General features: G+C 33.4%; 1 protein-coding gene across 5 annotated transcripts in view; it reads right to left on the bottom strand.

Moving 5' to 3' along the window:
- Nucleotides 1-17,370, bottom strand: part of kalrnb (kalirin RhoGEF kinase b) — a 173,012-nt gene that overhangs the window by 20,502 nt on the left and 135,140 nt on the right. For 3 of the 5 annotated variants that reach the window (XM_068221789.2, NM_001327989.1, XM_073953338.1), the window contains 4 exon segments: nucleotides 5,178-5,455; nucleotides 2,408-2,521; nucleotides 1,229-1,335; nucleotides 642-708 (listed from right to left, as the gene is read on the bottom strand). In XM_068221789.2, coding sequence (XP_068077890.2) covers nucleotides 642-708; nucleotides 1,229-1,335; nucleotides 2,408-2,521; nucleotides 5,178-5,455 — 566 coding nt within the window. 5 annotated transcript variants of the gene reach the window in all.

Here is a 17,370-nt window from a genome sequence, read left to right as displayed (position 1 = left end):
ACTGCAAAAAACATAGCTCCTGGGACGTATTTCGCAATCTCCAGAAATGTATATAGGGGTACGTATCAATAATGAGCCTGGGTTGACCATTTTGCAATGTTACTAAAACCAAAGCTACAAAATAGGTTTTAATACTTGAAATGTAAGAAAAGAAAAAGATAAATAAAAAAAAATTTAATTAAATTTCAAAAGATAATTAGAAATGCTTGGCAAAAAATATATATTTTTAATCAAAATTCATGAGTTGACCTAACACAAAACACTTAACAATGGCTCAAATTTAAATAAAAAAATGAAAGAATAATATATATATATATATATATATATATATATATATATATATATATATATATATATATATATATATATATATAATGACTACTTCATTTTATAATAGCATATAAATACTAAAATAACACTGAATTGAGCCAGTCTGATCAGCTGATGCTCTTTGTCCTTCAGATGCTTGTGATAATATCTTTTGTACATGAATGCAAATCGTTTGTTTTGAATGGTAACACAGACAGTAGCACAGATGTTAAAAATTTGCTGAATCATGGTTGAAAATCACATCTTAATTAAATGTGTAAGTTGACACCAATAACACATGCTGAATGATTCAGTTGTTATACATCCCGTACCTCAACGGTGACTCCCAGATCCTTCACATAGTCCCTCTCCGTCTGCACCATTTCATTTAACACAAACCTGCGGACAGGAGAGATGTGAGAGATATCACAATACACTATCCTTATGTTCCTGCTAAATATCGGCTTTGTTAAAGTGTGACGTATGCAAAACCGTGTCCACGTCAAAGTCTCTTCTTCTGTATGGTGTGTTTTTATGGCTAAACTTTATTTTAAATATATGCAAAATGTAAATACTTGTAACTGTGAGGCTCAAAATATTCCTGGAATTGAAAACATGGAGTTAAATGCAAAATGATTAGCCCTCTTATGATATTTTTTATTCTTTATTTCTATTTCCCAAATGATGTATTACGGACAGCAAAACACATCTTTAAACATAAAGCAATAGTTTTAATAATTCATTTCTAATGACTAATTTATTTTGTCTTTGCTGTGATGACAGTACATAGTATTTTATATTTGTGCATTTGTTTTTCGCTTTTGGCCCTGGAAACTGTGAAGTGTCATGTCAGACTTAACAAGTGGATAGTAAAGTAGGTATTTGTTTCTCTTCATGCACAGTTCAGACGGCGGCTTACATTCGCCCTCTCAAGGCCTTGTTCTTCTGCTCTGTTTCTGGGTCTCTGGGCGTCTGATCAGATGGCGTGTCGCTGCCCAGCACTGGGAAAGAGCCGGGCTCTGGAGTCTGAAACACGAAGAAAGAGAAAAAGATCAAAGCATACTAAAAAATAAATCCAAATGAAACACACTCACCAAATTTTTTTGCTTTGTTTATCTGAATATAAAGTTGAAGTCAGAATTACCCGCCTAATTTCTAATGACTGATTTAGTTTATCTTTGTCATGATGACAGTAAATAATTTTTGAGTAGATATTTTTCAGGACACTTTTATACCAATATTTTTTTTTTTTTATATATAAAAATAAAAAAATAGCTTTTATTTCAGCCGAAATAAAACAAATAGGACTTTCTCAAGAAGAAAAAATATTATAAGACATACTGTAAAAAATTCCTTGCTCTGTTAAACATCATTTGGGAAATATTTAAAAAAGAAAAAAAATGTAAGGGGGGCTAATAATTCTGACTTTAACTGTATGTATATATATATATATATATATATATATATATATATATATATATATATATATATATATATATATATATATATATATATATATATATATACATACATTTATAAATTCTGTAAAAGCAATGTCATTTGTACTTATAATTTGTACAATAAAAAACTAATAAAAATTTTACAGGAGAGCTAATAATTTTGTATTCAACTGTACATTTATATTTTTAGAGATTATTTGTTTGCCTAGGTCAAGTGAACAATAATCAAGACCAAATAACTGTTTTTTATACAATTTGACCAATAAATGACACCAGAAAACCAAAAACATGGAGATATTTAATTTAATTGAAAAACGGACCAAAACAATCTCACCCGGTACTAAATGCTAAAGCCAATCAAAGCCAAAAACCTACTAAAAAGGTGACATATATCTGCATTTCATTCTACCATTAACCAGCATCAGACAAGTTTTTCAATTATTGTAATATTAACAACTAAGATCACAAGCTACAAAGTATTGTGGCTCAGAGTAGTTTGACTAACAAAAAAGTAATAAATGAATTCTTGAATTTGAACTTTTGGATGAACTGCTTCTTTAAAAAACAGGATGAGAGACGCAGAGCGTAAAAAGGGCAGGAAAACAAGGATGAAAAATGAATGAAAGTGAATGTTTCACCTTGTCCTCCTGAGCGGAAGGGTCCTTGATGATCTCCATGGGTGGAGGCAGAGGAGTGTGTGGCTCGTCTTCAGCCTCTTCTTCTCCTCCGCTGTTTGTTCCTCGCCTTCCCCTCTGCGGAAAAACACACACAACATGAACACATCACACTGAGACAAATCTATGATTCATGACAGCAGCCGAACATCTCATATAACATGCACCCAAACATGGATGTTGATGGACCACATTTAGGGTAGCCTTAGTCTTAAAAACAAAGGACAAAGAGAGTGTTTATCCATCAAATGTTTTAATACAGTATATTCATCTGTGCAGATCTTTTTCATAAATACTGTTTATGAAATGTCCCAAATGGAGCGTATTTAATTTCCTTCCTAGTGTAAAACGTCTACCAAACATCTTCTAGTCCTTTCTGACTTTATAAAATGATCTACTTGCTATTTTAGTTTTTAAGAAGTGCCATTAATTCCCATAAAGTCATCCATATTAGAGTAATTATCAGAGATAGAAAGGCCGTGGGTTTTTCTGGATTAAATATTGTTCTGTATTAAATAATGACCCAGATCATGAAATATATTGATAAGCTTGAGGTTTTTAATTTGATTTAGAAAGTGGCAAAGTTATTATCATTTAATAAAAAAAAAAAAAAAACGTTTACTTCAGTATATAATAAACAGCAAGAGACAGAATAAACAGTATGTACGATGTAAAAATTATTACGTCTATGAGGAAACCCAACACTTGTGTATATGCGTCTATGTAATCAGGAAGACTTGTATTTGTATTTAATTTATTATAATAAATGTATAATCATTTTCAATTTATTATAGTGATGCATCGAATATTTGAAGGCTTTTTCTGTATTTAGCAGAAGAGAAAAATGGCAAAATATGAGCTGAAAATAATAAGCTACGCTGAACTACATGGCTTTCACACTGGAAATGGAAAGCAATGCGCTATGAAACCCATTGATTTCAATGGCTTTGGCTGTGCAAGTGTGGTTTGTTGATGTGCTGATGAAATCGCAATAGCAATGGAGTGTACCATAAACTACTTTGCAGGTGTGTCAAGGCCATAGGTATGGGCCGGTTTAAGATTCTGATGGTAAGATAACCCTGGACAAAAATATCATGGTTTCATGGTATCACAGTATTGTAAGTACCGCTCGAAAATATGTTCTTATTAAAGGTCTGGGTAAAAAAGTCATCTTTTTTCCCACATTAAACACAATATATTTTATTTTAAGAAACATTGCATATATTTTGGATATCTTTCTTTTCTTTGGATATAATATAATACTGCTCTGGTCTGTAGCAAGCTTGGATGACGGGGCTTAAGTGATTTGTTTTTCAAATGTTTTTTGAATTGTGGGCTGACCAGTAGCATTTGGTGTGGATATTGTTGCCCTAAAAACCAAAAAAACTATTTGTAAAAAACAAACAAACAAACAACAAACAAAACCAAAAAAAAAAACAGTAAAAAAAAAGAAAATCGTACACATACCTTAGAAACGGTATAACAATTTACAAATTGTGCGTTTTTAAAACCTTGACTTTTACAAACCGCGGTAAACCTTGAAACTGGTTATTGTCCCCTGCCTACAAGGTCATAGTTCATAACTGCACAATATTCTGCTCTATGGATACCTGATGCACCTGCATACTTGTCTATACAAACCGCATAAGCTCACCAGAAAAGCATTCAAGTCCACTCAAATAACACCGACAGGACATTTCTGTGTAGTATACATGTAGTTGTTCCTGCTGCTTGCAATAACAGTGCTGTGTTGTCATGGCAATGCTGGTAAAATAAAGTGTTTTGAATCATTCACTATCAATAACAATTTACTGTAAAAAAAAAAAAAAAAAAAAGGTTATTTTATTGGCTCCTGCTTTTTAAATCTGTATATTTAACACAATTTAACTTGAGTCACATTTAAAAAGTGTAACAAAATGACTTTATATAATTTAAAACAGCACTTCACTTAAAAAAAGGCTTAATTTCACACCTCCTCTATGGTTAAACAGTCGAGTTTTACCATTTTTGAATCTCCAGATCACTTTTAGCTTAGCTTAGCATAGATCATTTAATCGGATTAGAGCATTAGCATCATGCTCAAAAATGTACAAAGAATTTTTTTATTTAAAGATCAACTCTCCTGTAGATACATCTGCTAAGACTGTAGATACATGTGCTAAGACTAAAAATGAAAAGTTACTATTTTCTATGGCTAGGAAATATACTCTCATTCCAGCGTAATAATCAAAGAACTGCTGTTGAACCATGCCTACAGCAGGTGCAGTGATATTACACAAGCTTTAAACAGGAACATTTTTGAAACTCTTAGGTGATTTTTGAGTGAGACGCTAATGGTCTAATCTGATTCAATGATCTATGCTAAGCTAAGCTAAAAGTGCTCCAGCCAGACTCGGAGATTGGCTGAATGGATTTAAAATAAAATAATAAATAAATATTACAAAGAATTTTCGGTTTCAGTCCTGGATTTTCATTTCAGTGCATCCCAATTTTATCTGCTTTTATTTTTAAATGTTTTTTTATATTTTACCCTTATTGAAGTATAAAATGAAAATCCTACAATTTACAGTACATACCATTCATAACATTAGTCACTAGTTTAAAATCTGTTAGGTGTGACAACATATTAGAGAATATTTTAAGCATACTTTAGTATGTGACAAAGCAGGAATGTTGAAACACTGCCGTCACGCAAAGGAATTTTGCTCTTTCTGGTCAATGGATATTTTTGTACCTCTTCAGTGCTGTCCTGGTGATGCGGGCCCAATTCAACACTCTTACGCCCGTCTCTTTTGCGTTGCTTGTTGTTGGGTTTTTTGGCGTTAGCGTTGTCACCCTTGCCGTGGCTGAGACGTCGCACAGGACTGGTGAGCCATTTTTTTAATGTGTTTCCAGTTGTACCAGAGCGTTTGGGTCCTGGAGAACCGGTCGGCAGAGAGGTCACCGATGTCTGAGGCTGAAGTGATGCGGCCGATTCAGATTTGACCTCTGAACTTCCCACTGGATAGTTTTCTGTTAAACACACAAAAAAGGAAAAAATGGTGAATGAGATGTTCATAAGATTAAGAAGTTTTTTTTTTTTTAATTACTATGTTTATTTAGTGATGATGCCTTACATTTAAGTTATTTATATGTGGTACATTTATAATGTTACAAAAGATTTCCAATAAATGCTTCTTTTTTTTACATTTTCAAGCAAATATTTGTTATATCAACTTAACTTCTTAATTGTAACAAAAATAAACATCTTGCAAATAAATGCAGCTCTACTGATGCTTCACTTCCTCACAGAATATCATTTCCAGAAAAAATAGTTAGCATAATCATAATAAAATAACTTGGTAAAGTCTGTGTGAAGTGGAAGTCTGCAGACTTTTATTTTAGTATAACGATAGTGGGCTGGGTTTTATTTTTGGACTCCAACTTTCATCTTTCACTTGCAGCAAACTAAAGGCTGATTTATACGAAGAAAATGTCCTCGCCGTGGCTGACGTTAACGCAGATCTCTCAAAAATGTACTGTATACTACATGTCGCAATGTGTAGCACAAGCTGTGATTGGTCGGCTTGGTATTTGTGGCAACTGTGGGCGGTGCCGAGAGCTGCTGGCCCGATGGAGCAAGTGTTTACAAGTGTAGGGTCCACCCAGTTGGCCCAATGCCGGTGTCCACTGGTGGATGAAGGTTCACTGCATGTTCGGTCTTTCCAGTGAACAATGTTGATTTATATTAAACTCAGCTCATATCTGACTCCAATTTTAATATGAGGTGGTTTAGAATATTAATATATTTATACTTGTTTTATCTGACTCCAATCATAAAACATTAAGAAGATTATATCAATATGTAATTTAGATAAATGTTTGAACTTTTTGTCTTCACTAGTAACTATTACATTCGTCCATTCGGTTGCTCATGTCGCTCAGAGAGATCGCCTCGGCCGAAGGCGTCCCTCACGGTCAAACTCCGGTCAGTCTTGAATATTAAACAGAGGTAAATTGACTAATACTTTAGATGGCCGCTACCAGCGCGCTCGTTCTAAAATACTTTAGTTAGTCCCGCTTAGATGTACACCTTTGAGTTAAGACAATCATCATTTCTAATTAGAGGTTAGGGCATTAATATAAATGTACCCGACTACTGGACTCTAAAGTAACTTTGGTTTTCACCAAGCCCATGGTTTCCCATATGAACTTAATTCAGAATAGTATTACCTTCAAACAAAGGTCGGGTACCCAATCTAGGTTAGTCGTGCAACACCTTGTTGACGAGAGTCAGCCGGATCGCTAAAACACAATTAGTGTGCCCAATGCTCCATCTCAATTGGATTTTAGTCCGTCTACTGACCTGACGCAAGACGTGCGGAAACAAGGATACAGCGTAATCTACTTGAATTAATAATTACAGAGTGAGCAAAATATGGTCAAACATTACAATTTATTAGTCAGGTAAATGTATTATGCCAATTCAATCAGTCAATTCATAAATGATCAATACAAAACATCAAATTATCAAAGATAAATCCAAGATGAAAAGATGCATACCTGACCTTTTACATAACGTGTAAATTTTACATAACGTGGAGCCTAGGCTCCATGTTATGGGCTGATCTGGGTAGGCAGAATCACGCTGAGTCTTTCTCAACCCTTACCTTAAATAATCCAAGAATTCCCTCAAGGAAGGGGGTGTGAATAACACAAGGGAAAGTCACACTTAGTGTAAAAGTCACACCCCTCACAGTGGTTCAAAAGATGCCTGAAGTTATATATTTATTGTTCTGATTATGTCTATTTCTGAGAGAATGAGACCATTGTACCAATCGCACTGAGACATTTCAAATGATATCAAACATGATAATTAAAGTCAGTTTGGTTAATCTAGAACATTAAATGACCATATGTGTGAGATGGGGGGATGAAGCTGAGTTTCAGCATACTCAGATGCAAATGCAGCAGGAAATGGTTTTTCCCGCATTCCCCCTTGCTGGGTTGTGAAGCTACCAGTCTCTGTTTTCAGCTCATGTTTTGAATTGTCAAAGATATCAGAATATTTGCAATATTTCAACTCTTACACAAGTGTTGAGTCCCGGGAAGGAGTTTCAGATGAAAAATTCAGTTTTGTGTTTACCTTATGATTTAAGTTGTTGCACGTCTGCCGGTTCCTGCCTCTAAATAAGCGAGTTTTAGCAACTTGTACATTAAGGTAGCATTCAGAAAAAACACGATGAAACTTGATACAAAGGAATATAACATAACTTACTGCCAGCTAGTGTTACAGAAGTGTTATTGCAGAGCAACACAAACAGCACGTAGAAGTATAAATGCATGGCTATGTGCAAGGTTTACGTCGTGGGTCACATTAATCACTTGACGCAGAAGTATAAACCAGCCTTAACAGTTGGTTAAAGTTAATTAATTAAAGTTATGCTGACTTTAATGTTGTATTTTTTTAAAGTAAATGTTTAATTCTGTATTTTTCACAGATTTAGTTTTAGTTTATGATCATAACATTGAATGACACCAAAGAATTTTATATTGTTGCTAAAATAGTCTTCAAATTACACTTTTAAACTTTCTATTTACCTATAAATCTAAAATAAAACTGCATTATGGTGTCCATAAAAACATTATAAATTAATCTCAAGAAACAGCATTATGATCCTCATTATACTGCCCATAAAACATTATAAATGAATGAAATCCTACAATGGAAATAACAGACAACAAATACAGACAAACATGTTTAAAACCTTCACCGTGTAACAATCTATAACCTCAGAAAAAAGAGAATATATGATCTTACATCATTGAAGAAATGTCAAAGCCAAAAAATAGACAGAATCAAAGCCAACAGCAGAAAGAAACTTGAGTGCAGTGTTAGACATCAGCTTCCTTACTGAGCTGAAAGCAAAAGTAATGCCTGGTCTATAGGCTGGTGGTTGGTGTGCCGATGACGGTCGCAATTATGAAGTGAAAAAACCAGCTTGACCTGATCTGAGCATAAAGGTGTTTGGGGACTACACGTAGCAGGGCATCAAAACCAAAGAAAAGAGCATGAGGAAGAGTTTACAGCATGTGGACATTTTTTTCATTAACCCTTAGATTACATCTATAGTCATCATTTAAACTATTTAAAGATTATACCATGTATAAGTACAAGCATTTATTCGTAGTGTGTACCAGCTTGAGACTGGTGTAAATGCTTATCAGTGTTGTCTGTGTAAAGATATGTCATATCTTTTGCGACTGGTGAAAGAATCAGACCCAGTTACTTTCACTTGGTATCCAGGATACCACAAATGCACATGGACGTTACATAACTAGGTGGAAAGGTTTCTGTAAAAGAACAGTACAGCTGACCACCCACGGTTTGTGATGTAAATTTCTCTGTAGGATGCAAATATGAAATTATGAATATCAAATGTGTGAGTGGAAAAAAATGAATTAATTAAATACCAAAAATAACACAAACGCAAGTTTGATTATGAGTGTGGCATGGTGGCTCATTAGTTAGCACTGTCGTCTCACAGCAAGAAGGTCGCTGGTTCGAGTCCTGGCTAAGCCAGATGGCATTTCTGTATGGTGTTTGCATGTTCTTCCCCTGTTCGTGCGAGTTGCCTCCAGGTGCTCCAGTTTCCCCCACAATCCAAAAGACTGCGCTTTAGGTGAATTGAACTAAATTGGTCATTGTATGAATGTGTGTGTGTGAGAGAGAGAATTTGAGTGTATGGGTGTTTCCCAGAGCTGGGTTGCAGCTGAAAAGGCATACACTGCGTACAACATTTGCTGAAATAGATGGCGCTTCATTCCACTGTGGCAAACCCTGCTAAAAAAAGGATCAAGCCGAAGGAAAATGAATAAATTATTTAGCAAAATAGTAATAAATAAATAAATAAATGACATTTTAGAATACATTGAAGTAAATAACTTTTCTTTAAATGATACTAGTAATAATATTTACCATTATTACAATTTTTGCTATTTTCTTTTACTGATTCTGATTGATGTTTTAAATGACTCTAGATGTACAGTATGGCACGACACAATACGTCTTGATTTTAAAAGAACACTTTTTTTTTTTTTTTTTTTTTTTTAGCAAAGAGCCATCCAAATTCAGAAAAGAGCCATTGGGGTATATACACTACAGGACAAAGGTTTATGGGTCAGTAGGATTTTTAAATGTTTTAAAATAAAATTTTAAATTAAACTGTAATATTGTGAAAAGTGTTATTGCACTATAAAACAACTGTCTAACAGTATTTTATAATTTAGTTTAATAATTTATTCGGGTGATTTTAAAGAATAATTTTTAGCTTCATTACTTAAATCTTTAGTCATATGATCCTTCAGAAATCAGTCTAATAATAATATTAATAGTAATAAATTAATATTTGATAAAAACATTAAAAAATAAATAAATATATATATATATATATATATATATATATATATATATATATATATATATATATATAAAATGTATTTAATAAATATCGTCTTGATCAGACATCACCAAACTGGTTCCTGGAGGGCCGGTGTTCTGCAAATTTTACCTCCAACCCTTATCAAACAAGCTAATCAAGGTCTAACTAGGTATACTTGAAACATCCACCCAAGTGTGTTGAGGCAAGTTGGAGCTAAACCCTGCAGGGACACTGGCCTTCCTGGACCGAGATTGGTGACCCCTGGTCTTAATGAACAGAAAAATGTATTTAAATTATTGAATAAAATTAACAATAAAAAAATTGACCCCAAACTTTTGACCGGTAGTGTTTATGTGTATATATCTCTACCACTATAAATAATACAGGTTTAAACCTCAACTTTATTTATATAAATTTTTTTTATTTTGTATGTCCATGCACAACTCAAAAGTAAACATAAATAAAGCATCACGTTGAACAAGTCAATGAATGAAGAAAAGACAAATTATTTAAATTTCTGATAAATAACCTCTTCCGTTTTTCTAAAAGGCTACACAATTTAAAATAAACATTTTACTACAATAAAAAATTACACAGTATACAGCAACAATGGCTAGTTTAAAAGAACAAAAATCATGTTTTACAATTATTGAGAAAATAAAGGGCAAACAACTTGCGTTTCAATGGTAACCAGAAACGCAAGTTGTTTGCAGTTTATTGGTGTTGCAATTTAAGGTTATCCACAGCAACGCACGTGTGCACTGGTCAAACTTGCTTTTACTGCAAACTGAGTTTTTATTCATTTTGCATAAAAAATTACAATAAAGAGGGAATTGTAATTGTATTTTCAATAGCAAACTGATTTCAAGTGATGGTTATAATTTTTTAAACTGTACAATATTATTGAAGGGAGACAGCTGAAGAGCCACGTATATTTGGTCAAAGAGCCACATGTGGTTCCCTACCAATGCACTGCACCATACTGTATATGATGAGCTCTACATCAAAACTACATCAGAACACGTAAACAGAACAGAAATTCGTCCACCTTGAAAATGATTCACACAGACAACATTTGGACAACTTTGCAGCTCAAATAACCCTTTTCCCTGTGAGGAATTCCTGTAAGTGCTTTAACTAAATTACGCTCTTACAGTTTTTACTTTTAAACCCACCAGTACGCCGACTGCTGGGTTTTCATTCTAAATGTATGACTGTAAATGTGTTTAATGTTTGTTTTTAAGATGTGAGCAAACAGCCGAAATGATTCCCCGTGCCCCTTAACTCCAGTGCTGTGAGTAACAAATAACCAAAAATACGTTTGATCCTTAGAGGATGGGCCGGAATAACTAACCCGTCTGCTTGAGTGCAGATCATTAACTGAGCGCTGCTGCACATATTGCGTAAGTAAGTCACTTCTCATGGGGTGAGAATAGGACAAAGGTCATTTCCTTGATACGTATCTCTTCAAAGAGCCATTGACCCCCATGCAGGACTGAAACTGTCCCGCCAGCACTCCCTCCAGGTGCTCACCAATCAGATGAGCTCGAGCCTCAGGGCGGATCCACAGAGACCACATGTCCAGATAATGCCCCTTTGTTAGAGCTACGCTTTATTTCCTCCAGTTTCACTGCTGTCTTTAAAGCAGGCGCCCGACAGTGAAACATTCCAGCCGCAGAAACAGACAAACTGATCCTCAAACTGCTACCTTTTACATTTCTCTCAGTATCAGCTGAAACAAACAGTCACCCACGCCCATGTGCACAAGTTGCTGAATTAACATGCTGTTCAGAACAAAAACAACATGACTGAATAACTGTTAATGAACTAACAAACGTGACTTAAGCTGTTTTTAGTGATACTACAGTGCATATATATAATACATAACATGCAAATATCTTAAGATATAATATTTAAATTTTAACTGTGATCATTACTTATACACAAAAAAAAAATTAAAATTATTGTTTTTCATGACCCAATGTTTGGTCAAATATAGACAGACACAATGTTGGGTTGATTATTTTAATTAAAGGTACCGAGCATTTTTTATTTGATAATTGACCTAATGTCAACTGAAACTAGAAGACAGGGCGGGACATAGGGTAGCTCCGCCCCTTTTAAAAGCAGCCAGTAGTGTTTCGTTTATATCACAGCTCTGCCAGTGACAGTGGTTGAGCGGAAGCGCAACAAGTGAAAAGTAAATAAAAAACATCTTGAAGGTGGGCGGGGCAAGTTTGATACTAGAGAGCATTTGATTGGTCAAAAGATTTAATATGAAACTGAAGTATGAGGTAATGTCACAAAAATTGTTGATTTATTTAAGTGGAAGAGACAAACTCTGCAAGATTTTGATGTTCATGGCTGCGTCCAAGTATGTCCAAATTTATAGTTTTCAGAAACAGTATGCGAGAAGTACTCGGGCGACCTACTACTTCCAGCGAGATTTTGAAGTGCTCATCCGATGGATGCTACACTATATCATGATGCACCATGAGAGAATTTATGAATGTGAGTAAATCGACGCAACTGGTGCGGGTAGGTTACTTGATGATCACAAAATGGCGGATGTAGTATATCCGAGTTCCATTCATACTACTCACATTCATACTGCATAGAACATACTTTTCTAATGGTCGAGTAGGACATTTAAATTCAAATGCAGCACCTACTGAGAAGTAGGCAATTTCGGACGCAACCTATATCTAATAAATGCTAATTTTGTTATTGTTATAGATATAGATATCCGTAAGACTAACATAAGACCTTTTAATTTAAATAAAACATTTTTGACCCAAGATTGGGTTTGTCCATATTTGACCCAATGCGAGGTTAGGTTACAAAAACTCAGCATTTTTTTGAAAGAATATAACAAAAATATCAAACATAAATAGACGCTTTGTGAGTCTGCACAGTAATAATGATTACTACATTTAATCATTAAGCAGACACTTTATTTCAATTTACTGATAACAGTACTTATTCTTAAAATAATGAAACATTTATAATAAATAAAAATAAATAAATAAGGTAAGACTTATAGTAAAATATGAATATAGTAATATTCACATTATACAGTGCATAAGTGTTTGAGGGAGTCCCTATCCTGACAGATACTCTACCAAAGACCCCTGATATTAATTAAAAAACCGAACCACTAAAAGTCAAAATGAACAGAATCTTCAAAGCGAGTGTCATTCTTCAAGCAAAAAAAGAGAAAAGCGTAAGAAATGATCAAACAGAGATGGGAACTTGATTTGAGCTTCAAAGCGGAGAGAACGGGAGACACATTGGTTTGTTGATGGAGAAATTAGGTTACAGGAAAACAGAGAAGCATGAGGGGCCAGTATCGCTCTCACACCCGTTACACATACAGTCATACACCACGCACACTGCACGGTCATCAATTATGCCTTAATCTGCCAAAATATACAACAAAAAGGGGTAGAATGTAAATTTAAGATACCTATTCATGCATAACAAACGATGATACAGTATAACACTAATTAAATGAACTGTTTGGGGGTTTTAAAAAGTCTATAATATAACTGGAACCAATACATGAGGTTACAGTAAATCATTCAGAATTAAAAATGTCAATTTTAAGATTATAAAGAAAAGTGTTTCTGTGACAACAACAACACCACGGTAAAAAAAATGCTGGGTTCTACACAATCGATGTGTGTTGGGAAAACAAAATGGAAACACTTAATATTTTGCAAAAAAACGCAACAATTATGTTGATTCAGCTCATTTTTAAACAGGAAGCTTGAACGAATAGATTTTTTTTTTCAAATTCAAGTGGACTGAACATAAAATAATTAAGTACTGAAAAAAAACTGACCAATTATGCTGTTTCAGCTCATTTTTAATGGGAAATTTTAACAAATTTAAATAGTTCTTACAATTTTATGTGGACTGAACACAAAACAATTAAGTTGACAAAAAAACTCAATGATTGTGTTGTTTCAGCTCGTTTTAAAATGGAAATTCGAACAAGTTTAAATAATTTTATTTAAAATTTTAATTGGATTACACCTAAATCAATTAACTTGTCACAAAAAACTCGATTATTGTGTTGTTTCAGCTTATTTTAAACAGGAAGTTTGAACTAATAGATTTTTTTTACAAATTCAAGTGGATTGAACATAAAATAATAAAGTTTTCGGAAAAAAACTCAATAATTATGTTGTTTCAGCTTGTTTTAAAAGGGAAATCCGAACACATTTAAGTATTTCTTACAAATTTAAGTGGACTGAACATAAAGCAATGAAGTTGACAAAAAAACTCAATGATTGTGTTGTTTCAGCTCATTTTAGGGAAGTTTGAACTAATTAAATAGAAGTTTGAACTCTATTTTTGTTTGAAATATATATATATATATATATATATTTTTTTTTTTTTTTTCAAATTTAAGTAGATTAAACAACATAATGAAGTTGTCACAAAAAAACTCAATAATTGTGCTGTTTTAGCTCATTTAAATGGGAAGCAAACAGACACTTAAAAATTCTACTGCAACACATCTAATACAGAAAAATACCTTAAATTGCGCAGCTACTGTACAATATAAATGCTTGCTTCCCATAGAATAACCTCTAAACTGACAAACGAAAAAAATATCAAGCACAAAACCCTGTAAATAATCATCAGCTGAGTCACCCGAAACACCCTTGAGCTCATCTGAGATCTTCAGGAATCAGGTCAGTGAACCGTTACATGAAATACCATAGTTCAGATAAAAAGATTTCCACATAACTCAATTACAACGATTAACCCAGACCCCAAACTCCCACAGCGCGACACGAACAGACACACATGCTGCGAAAATAAAAACCCAACTGATCGCATCTGCATAGAGTCCACAAACAAACCCCAGAGTAGAGTTACGCACCTGCGCCGTCGCAACAGCAAATCTTCCTTATAATCCAACTGAGACAAACTCCAGAAGAACAACACGACCTCCAGCTCCGCATGCTGCCCGCTCACCGTCTCATGTGTGTCCAGAGACCGGTGAGAGACAGAGGAGAAATTAAAGACAAGGACTGATCTCGAGGAGGAGGAGGACACTTTGACTCTGTCCTCTGTAATACTGAAGCTCAGCTAGAAGTTCAGCGCGACTCTTCACAATAAAGGGGAGGGGTGGGGGCGGTGCCAGGGGCCACTGAGGGACACACACTCCAACACACACACACACACACAAGCATTCAAAGGGATACAGGAAGATACTGCTGAAACCAGTATGCAAATATATAATGTTATCCTCATACAAGACTAGAGATAGAGATAGAAAAAACAAGAGTCACTGTTCTTCAGCTCTTCCAAAACAGACAATGTACTATTAAATGTATTTCACTTGTGTGTGTATGTGTGTCGGTGTGTGTGTGTGTGTGTGTGTGTGTGTGTGTTTGTGTATTTGCGTGTGTGAATTCTGAATCAGCTACGTCTGCATGCTGCAGTGGCCCATTTTTGAGAGGGTGTGCCTTTATCACAAGATCTCCATCCCCACTTTAACAGTTTCAAGAACACACACACACACACGTAAAAATGTCCCCATTACATTCATAAAGAATCAAAAAATAAAAGTATAAAAATAAAAAATAAAGACTTTAATAAAAAGTAAAAAGACTTCAATAAAAACGTACTTCTGTAAAATTGCATAAGGACAGAATAGTATATCAAATATGTGTATTTTATGTATGTTGTTCATATGTTTGTATGTGTGTATTTTATGTATGTTGTTTATATGTTTGTATGTGTGTATTTTATGTATGTTGTTTATATGTTTGTATGTGTGTATTTTATGTATGTTGTTTATATGTTTGTATGTGTGTATTTTATGTATGTTGTTTATATGTTTGTATGTGTGTATTTTATGTATGTTGTTTATATGTTTGTATGTGTGTATTTTATGTATGTTGTTTATATGTTTGTATGTGTGTATTTTATGTATGTTGTTTATATGTTTGTATGTGTGTATTTTATGTATGTTGTTTATATGTTTGTATGTGTGTATTTTATGTATGTTGTTTATATGTTTGTATGTGTGTATTTTATGTATGTTGTTTATATGTTTGTATGTGTGTACAGTATATACAGTTGAAGAGAGAATTTTTAGCCCCCCTGAATTATTAGACTCGCCGTTAAATTTTTCCCCAATTTCTGTTTAACAGAAAGAAGATTTTTTTTAACACATTTCTAAACATAAAAGTTTTATTAACTCATTTCTAATAACTGATTTATTTTTATCTTTGCTATGGTGACAGTAATAATATTATACTAGATATTCTTAAGCTTAAAGAGACATTTAAAGGCTTAACTAGGTTAATTAATTAACTTTAACTGTATATACACATGTATATATATATATATATATATATATATATATATATATATATATATATATATATATATATATATATATATATATGCAGGTAAAGTCAAAGTTATTAACCCCGCTTTGAAAAGTTTTTCTTTTTTAAATATTTCTCAAATTATGTTTAAAAGAGCAAGGAAATTTTCACAGTATGTCTGATAATATGTTTTCTTCTGGAAAAAGTCTTATTTGTTTTATTTAGGCAAGAATAAAAGCAGTTTTGCATTTTTTTAAACACCATTTTAAGGACAAAATATTAACCCATTTAAGCTATTTTTTCTGATACTGTACAGAACAAACATCGTTATACAATAACTTGCCTAATTACTCTAACCTGCCTAGTTAACCTAACTAACCCAGTTAAGCCTTTAAATGTCACTTTAAGCTGTATAGAAGTGTCTTAAAAACATCTAGTAAAATATTATTTCCTTTAAATACTAGACTACTAGTTACTAGACATTAGTTATTAAAACTATTATGTTTAGAAATTTGCAGAACAAATCTCTCTGTTCAACAGAAAATGGAGAAAAAAATTCGAATTGTAATAGATGGAAGCGATTGGTTGACCAGAAATTGCCATTTCTATAGCACTCACAGCATATACACCAAACATTCCGGTTTGATCTGGCTCTTCTGGTTTGGTATGCATGTGTATGGAACAAATACAGTTTTGTTTTAACCAATGCACATGCTTAACCTTCATCTGCAACATCTACTTTCATACATCTTCATTTTGCAACATCAGTTTATGGATTGTCTCACGCTTTAACTGTATACAGCTACTTAAAATTTGTTTACTCTATGTAAGCATTTATTTGTCAAGTTTCCATCGTAACAAGAATTTAATTTTTTCAAAGAAAAAAACAAACAAAAAAACACAAACAACAACAACAAATGCAAATTAAGCAAGTTTCCATCAACACCCAAAAGTGACTTTTGCTGCTTATTGAAACTACTTATTCAAAATAAGTTGAAACAACACAATTCTTAAGTTTTAAATGAGACAACCTTATTGTTTTATGTTCAATCCACTTCAATTTATATATAAGATTAAGTTAACTTAATTTAACCTAAAGATTTTTGTTGGAATAACATGAAGGAATTGTGAAAAGAAAAAAAGAAAAAAGAAA

Source organism: Danio rerio, chromosome 6 (genome assembly GCF_049306965.1).
Source record: "Danio rerio strain Tuebingen ecotype United States chromosome 6, GRCz12tu, whole genome shotgun sequence".
Lineage (NCBI taxonomy): Eukaryota > Metazoa > Chordata > Actinopteri > Cypriniformes > Danionidae > Danio > Danio rerio.
The sequence above is the reverse complement of the archived record's forward strand: the minus strand, read 5'-3'. Positions and strand labels throughout refer to the sequence as shown.